This window comes from Oryzias melastigma, linkage group LG14, assembly GCF_002922805.2.
Source record: "Oryzias melastigma strain HK-1 linkage group LG14, ASM292280v2, whole genome shotgun sequence".
Lineage (NCBI taxonomy): Eukaryota > Metazoa > Chordata > Actinopteri > Beloniformes > Adrianichthyidae > Oryzias > Oryzias melastigma.
This window is the reverse complement of record NC_050525.1, coordinates 8,579,538-8,586,719: the sequence shown is the minus strand read 5'-3', so window position 1 is coordinate 8,586,719 and position 7,182 is coordinate 8,579,538. Positions and strand designations below refer to the sequence as shown.

Sequence of the window (7,182 nt, the reverse complement as noted above, 5' to 3'; positions counted from 1 at the left end):
GATCCACCCAAAACACGACTCACTTTGAGGAGCAAATACATGAGAACAAATGCATTTTATGAGATATAAATAAGGATTTATTTTCTAAATAATTTTTCGCAAAAAAACCCCCAAACATTTCAACTTAAAAGCTTAAAGCTTAAACAAGGACCTGAATAGTAAAACATACTATCCCAGGGGTCAGCAACCTTTAACAGTAAAAGAACCATTTGGGCTCTTTTTCTACTGATCCAAACCTAGAAGAGCCGCATAGCCTTTAGAGAAATTTGGGTTTGCATTCGAGACCTTTTTTAAAATAATAAATATGAATTATGTCTAATTTTTGGAATGAACAAATGCAAAAATATAAAAAGAACCTAGCACCTTGGTAGTCTTAGTTTGAGGCTTTGTTTATTTGTTTTCTTCAGGCAGTTTTGGTTAAGCAGCCCTTAGCAGGGAGCTGCTGACTCTGGGTCAGCTGTCTCCATGACTTATTTTATGTTTGGCCAAAGAGCCACCATGGAGATAAGAGCCAAATGTGGCTCTGGAGCCGCAGGTTGTAGACCCCTGTTCTATCCCCACACCTCCACCCCCCTGACCCCCACTTATCCATAAATAATTTAATCCTTTATGGATAAGTATAACATATCTTTTACATGGTGATTTATATTACTGTTTACTGAAATCATTAAAGAACATTTTCTGAGATTAATCAATAAGCACTTAATCAATAATCTGATCTGATAAGAACCGGATTGCAAAAAGCTAACAAATGCAGTAACTAAGTAGATGTGAGATCATATAAATTAGCTTCTTCCTTTTCAAGCAATCAAACTGTTTGACTTAATAACAATTTTTAATTAATCAACTGTGACATAACTTGTTTTTTTTCAATGCGTTTCATTATTCCTGTAATGAGTTTGAAAATCTATGTTTGTCTTATATTGTCCACAATTTATGCTTGAAATAAACCAGATCAATAAATAAAACATGAATCTAAAGCATGAATGAGAACCTCTGTGCTGGCAAAAGACAGAAATCCATGAACTTTAGGATGATAAAATCCTGTTTTTGTTATCTTGGTACTCAAATCAACTTTGATCTGACAAAAAGATGAAGTGACTCCAGAGTTTGGGTGTAGATGTAAGAAAAAGACACATCTGCTCTTCAGTGGCTTTTGTATTTGTTTTTATTGAATAAATGATTTTAAAAGGTAATAACAAGGTTTAAAACTACATTTTCTTCACAGCCATTGCTTACATACTCGAATAATCCATCTATATAAGATTTGTTTTCCATCCATTCCCACATTTCATTGAAGTTTTTTGCATTTTGCCCATTTTAGTTTTTCTTTTTGTAAATTCCTCTTTTTTTTTCATCGTTTCCCTCCATCCAGAGCCATATTTGAATAAATGCCCGTTTCAAGTCCCATCACACTTACAGCAATTCAACAGGAAAGGGTTGAGGGCCTAGCTCTACAGGGTGTGGATGGAAAGTTCCCGGTTTACATTACTTCCATCGTTGTTTCTCAGAAAACTCAATTTCAAAAGGAAAAAAAAGCAAAAAGAAAAAAAAGATCAACGGAAAAGTTGGTATGAGGAGTTACACCAGGTAACCCTCCCAGCCCATCAGAGCACTGCAACAAAAAATGTCTTTTTGTACAGTGACACTTCTTAGAAGTCAAGTGTCTGAAATATTCTGAACATAGAAAACCACTAAAATAATTTTGAAACTAGATCCAAAATATTCCTTTGAAAAGAATTCATTTTGATGTACAAAACAGTCTTTTTTTGTAGTTTTTTCCTTTTATAACAAAAGCTTTAAACACCATTTTATTGAAGTTCTTATTCGTCATTATCATTATTATTATTGATTCTTTTTTTTTTTTTTTTTATTTATCCATCAGTGCGATTGTATACCAGTGCAGCTACTGGGTCCAGAGTAAAGAAAACAGGCTTTTTTTTTTTTTTTTTTTTTTACTTTTAATGGCATAAAAAATAAGGGAAATAAAATTCATCTTGTATACAAAGTATAACTGCTGGTCTTTGGGGAAAAAAAAACATTTATAAACCCACAAAGCTAGGAGGCACAACATGGGATTTTTTTTTTAATTATGAAAATTAGAGCAATAATAATACTAATAATAACAAAACAAGTAACAAGTTGCAACCGCGTTAGCCGCCTTGATGCCATGTTTGACCTTAAGACGGCATCAATGAATGAAGTCATTGAATTACAGGGTTGCGTAACAAGACAGGTAATAAATCGCACAAAAAAACAAAAACAAAGATTTAGTCAATAGCAGGGTTGGTTTTTGGAAGGACAGGAAGCCAGACCAGAAGAAGAGCAGCATCTGGGCATGGCCGCTGGCATATTTGGTTCAGTCAAAGGTAGAAGTCCAGCGTTCCACCGAAAAACGAGAGCGAGCGCGCAGGAACTCCAACCGACACACAGCATCTGCTACAACAGTCTAAACCCGTCGCTCCTGTTATCCCATGAGGTATCGATGCTTTGAGAAACGTGTGCAGAACCAGAACGCCGTCCTGCGCGCTCTACCGTTAAAACGCTAGATCTCCTTTGTCGCGGTAAGACAAAAACAAAACAAAAAGAGGCCGTCTTGCTCGTTCAGAGGTTAAATGATTCAGCAGCGAAGAGGAAAACCTGTTCTGTAAACCAATACGAGCACACGGCGTCTACCGCTACTACCGTCCCAGATTCTCACGTCGACGAACCCGGCCATGACTTTGGGCCACAGTGAAACCGAGGAAGAGGGGTTATCTTATGACTTCGTGTCCTTTCAAACCTGCAGGGCTGTTGACTGATAAAGAAGAAAAACAACAACAAAAAAACACCTGTAAAACAGATCTGCATATATCAAGGAGAGTAAAAGTTAACACATGTAGGACTTTCTCTCCATACGTCACTGCGAAACCACACCAACCATCAACAGTACATTCTGGAGCCTCCTGTGCCGTCCTTCCTTAATTATAATTAAGAATGTCTGGTTTTCCCATAGGGAATTGATCCCGAAGCAAAGCTTTTCCGTATCAAAGAGGCTGATCCGTCAGTATCAAAATGTGCCGTCGTGACTCCTTTCACAGCGAGAGAGAAAATCCTACATCTTTAAGTATGATATGATTAATGAGTCCGCATGACCAGTCATGAGCTGTGACCACCCCAATATGAGGTCCGATAGCACCATAGTTGTCTTTTTTTTTAAATCTCTTAATGGTTAATAAGAGTGTCTAAGCCACAGATCAAGCATATATCATGGATAAAACCATAGGTCTCATACTCATACATACATGCAACAGAATACATTGCATGTGTATACAAAGACATATATGTAAAAGAGCATGGTCAATTTGGTTTTGCAGCAGAAAAATTCAGGTTGTGCTGTATTTGATGGGCCAGGAGACCGGCGCCCGACTGTCCCTCGTTGCGTAGTGTCAAGTCTTTTCTTTAGAAGGTCCCGACAGATTATCGGATCAGAACCAAGTTTAAGTTTCGCCGTTTTAGCTTCGATGAATCCAAGCACTGCGATTTTCGCAACAATCCCAGAGGAACAGTCGACAGCGCTATCTGCTGGCCCACCGTTCAATAAATAATTTACTTAAGGCAACACAACTGAAGTCTGGATCATTTCGGGTGACTGTGGATGGAGTGCCGAAAGCCCTTGACGTTTTTGCATAAAGAAAAAGAACCTGTCAGTTAGTAAAGGCTGTTACCACGAACGGTGTTGGTCAAGTAACGAGAACCTCTCAAAAAAAAAACAAACACCGAACCTCCAGTTACAGCACGGACAGAAGCTCCGACCGCTACGGTTCAAACATTCGTTAAAGGAAGCTAAACGAGCCTAACGGACAGCCGCTCATGTGTCGATGGCTTTTTCTTCCCCTACACACAAGTTCAGGCAAAAACACTCGAAGCCACAGGTTTCTAGCTGCGTTTCCTGCTGCGCAACAGCTGACAAAACGGACCACCAATCATAACATTCTCTGCTGTAAACACACGGGTCGGGGGGGTCAGGGACGAGGGTGTGATTCACTACACTTCACAAATGACACACGCACGTTGACATGACCACTGGCTTTGTGCGTCTGGAAGGACTCTTCTTTGCAAGAGACCGTTTTTTTTTTTTAATAGTTTCATAGAAATCCATCGTAGATTGTGGACGAGTGACAATGGTTAGCTATAATCTGAAAAGGCAAGACTAAACTTCCATGAGGAACATGACACAGTCGCTGAAATCCACCAAACGCCTAAAACCACACAACTGAAGTGTTGGAGAATATGGCTTAAGTGGTTTCAGGTTGTCCCTGTCCAGATTCCCTGCCAAAAACTCTGCAGGTTTTAAATCAGAGGGGGAAAACGATTTCAGAAAGTCCTATTTCACGAGGTTCATCTGACCTCCCCCAGTCAACACAGAGCATCAAAAAACCAACAAACTCTGGAATCTTTTATCAGTTACTTTACCCCCCACAGTTTTCCCTGAAAATACACACCACCATTTTCCTAATGATTTTTTTACCAGTCTTCATCCTGTAGAAATATCTAAATCCACACACAGAAACCATAGTGATATTCAAAACACCCCACCAGCCAAGACTGGTTACAATCCTATCTACACTTTGGAGTATACATATCCCAAAAACATTGTTCCTACATCGACACTACGAGAGTTAAAACGCTAGAACAGATCCAAGTTTTTTTTTTTCCTTCTTTTTTTGAGAGTGGTCGGAGCCACACAGCCTTTGAGAAACTGCAGTTTTCTTGCTACATGACATGTTTGGATGGTTAGGAGACAGAAACTGAAGAAAACATTCAGCATCTGTTGAAGTGTAGCCAGACTAATCCAAGAGAAAGACTTTTTTCCATCCACAGAATCAAACACCTGATTGGGTTTGTGGAAAATACAAACATTAAGATTATTCCTTGTTGGTTTAATTTTTTTTTTTCCGATATATGAATGGGAGGGGTTATAGTCATACATATGCTGCAAAAACTTAACCACAGGCAAAAGGAGAAGAAATGCATGGATTTCTTGCCATAATCAAATGATGCTCTGTTGCCACCCGTTGCCATGTCAACGTCTGGGAGACGGCCAGCATGGCAACGGAAACTATCATCATAAAATGGTACAGTAGTAGAAATAGCTAGACCAGGAGGGGGCGGGCTCTCCTGGGAAAAGGTCCTCGGAGAGGTCCAATGATTGGTCATGCGGCTCGCTGTCAGGAATAATGGTTGTAGGGGGGTAGAGGGTGCCCAATGCCGTTCTGGTAGTGATGGTGCTGGCGGTGGGCGATGTACTCTGCATAACCCATCGTCATCTTTTCGCTACGGTACCTAAGAGGGGAAAAATGAGTGTTGGTCAAAAACACATTCTAGGTGATATTAGAATGTTATTTAAAGACCCAGTCCAATGCAAATGGTGTTTTAACACATTCTTGTAGTATTTTCTCATGACATGTAAAAAGACTTAAGCTTAAAACAGCATTTCTGAGTGGGATGATCGGAGTGGGACTTTAAATACTATATTCATTATAATTTATGTAATTTGTTGGGAGCTCAACTGAGGAAAAATATCAAAACAGTTTTGATTCAAAAGTTCACCATTGCGATTCTTAATAGTTCAATAAAATATCCCACTAATTTGTCAAACTTTTTTTATGCAACAAGAGTTTTTAGATCAATCGTGATTTACAGATGGAATTTTAGATAAAATGATAAATTCTTACATTAAAGAAGCAGCCTGAAAAGTGGGACAAATTAATTTTAAAAATCAATTCATAGATTTGAGGAATCTACGTAGTATTGCTTATGTATCGTACGTGTGTTTGCACTGAAATAACACTAAAAACAGAAGAAGGTTATTTCTGAATTCCTACGCCAATCCTTAACTACTAAAAACGATGTAGTGCAGGACTATCTGGTGTCCTGGAATTAAAATAACCATAACTAAGAAGCTCCTTTGATGGTGCCATAATGTCATTTTCCCAAAAAGCTTCACTTTAGTCTCATCTGTCCACAGTACGTTCTTTTAGGACACACTGATGTCCTTTTTCATCCTGTCTCTGCAGATCAGCTTTAGACTCGTTTGGAAGGGAATTGAACTATTTTTTCATGTGATGTTTGGTTTGTTTTACTCTTCTGTGATGTGGTTTGTAAACCCCTTATGATATGGTACACATTGAAGATCTCAGGAGATGGATTTGTAGCCTTGAGTTTTCTTCATATTTTTCTCACAAATCCCTGGACTCCTCTTTCCACGTTTCTGTTTCTCCATGCTCAGTGTGACACAAACTTAATGTCTCCAGTCCAACAGGCTGCAGGTGCGACTCCTTTGTTGTCCACACCTGTTACTGACCACAGCTACAAACGACAGGAGCTTGAAAAGCAACAATTTCTTCCAGTTTTGACAATGTTCCGATCATTTCGTCTGTTGTTTGAGTTGGGTGTAAACTTTAGTCAGCTTTGGTTTCTCTTCTGTTTCTTGTATTTTTAAATAAAACCAGAGGGCTTTTCGGCCATGACTGTAGCAGTGAGGGGCAGCATGTTGGACTGCAGTGCTCTGCATTCTCCATACCTTACTGATGCAACTCAGAGGAGCTGCAGCTCCTGGGTTTACAGGAGGGAAGAAAACAGTGATCTGTGTAGAATAAGCCAAATCGCATATGGCGTTTCTATGTTGTGTTTTTTAAGATCGATAAATTACTGGACTATTGTTCAAAGAGAGTTCACTTCAACTCAGTCGTTAAGCACAAAGGCTGTTTTAAAACGGTTATAGACCGTCAACATTTACACCTTCTGTGCTGAAATTCAAAAACAGCGGCTGATAAATATAGTTTTTCCATTTAGGTCAAAGAGTACAAAGGAAAAATGTAAAATACATATATATATTTATGAAACAGTTATTTTTCAGTACTACATGTAGCTTAGAATAAGAAAAAAAGATTTTGAACATAAATCAGAATTAAAAGTTTGTTTCTAACTAGTATGACTGAGTGAAGTTCTGTCAAATTTGGACCTTAAAACTGTTGAAGTAAAAAATAAAGACAAAATTGAAGCATTTTGGAAAAGTTTGATTTAAAATAAAACTTCAAATCATTTTTGATGTAATTACCTTTGACAATAATAAAAACTTTATTACAAATATTTTAGTTTACAATAATCACAGAAGAACCCATCAAAATAACCTGGATT

At 38.3% G+C, this 7,182-nt stretch overlaps 1 protein-coding gene across 1 annotated transcript in view; it reads right to left on the bottom strand.

The window, feature by feature from the left end:
* Positions 1–1,150: 1,150 nt before the first annotated feature.
* Positions 1,151–7,182, bottom strand: part of ammecr1 (AMMECR nuclear protein 1) — a 14,051-nt gene continuing 8,019 nt past the window's right edge. Inside the window, exon 6 of the mRNA XM_024263424.2 lies at positions 1,151–5,325. Within this exon, the coding sequence (XP_024119192.1) occupies positions 5,211–5,325 (115 nt within the window). The 3' untranslated portion in view covers positions 1,151–5,210. The remainder of the gene's footprint in view (positions 5,326–7,182) is intronic.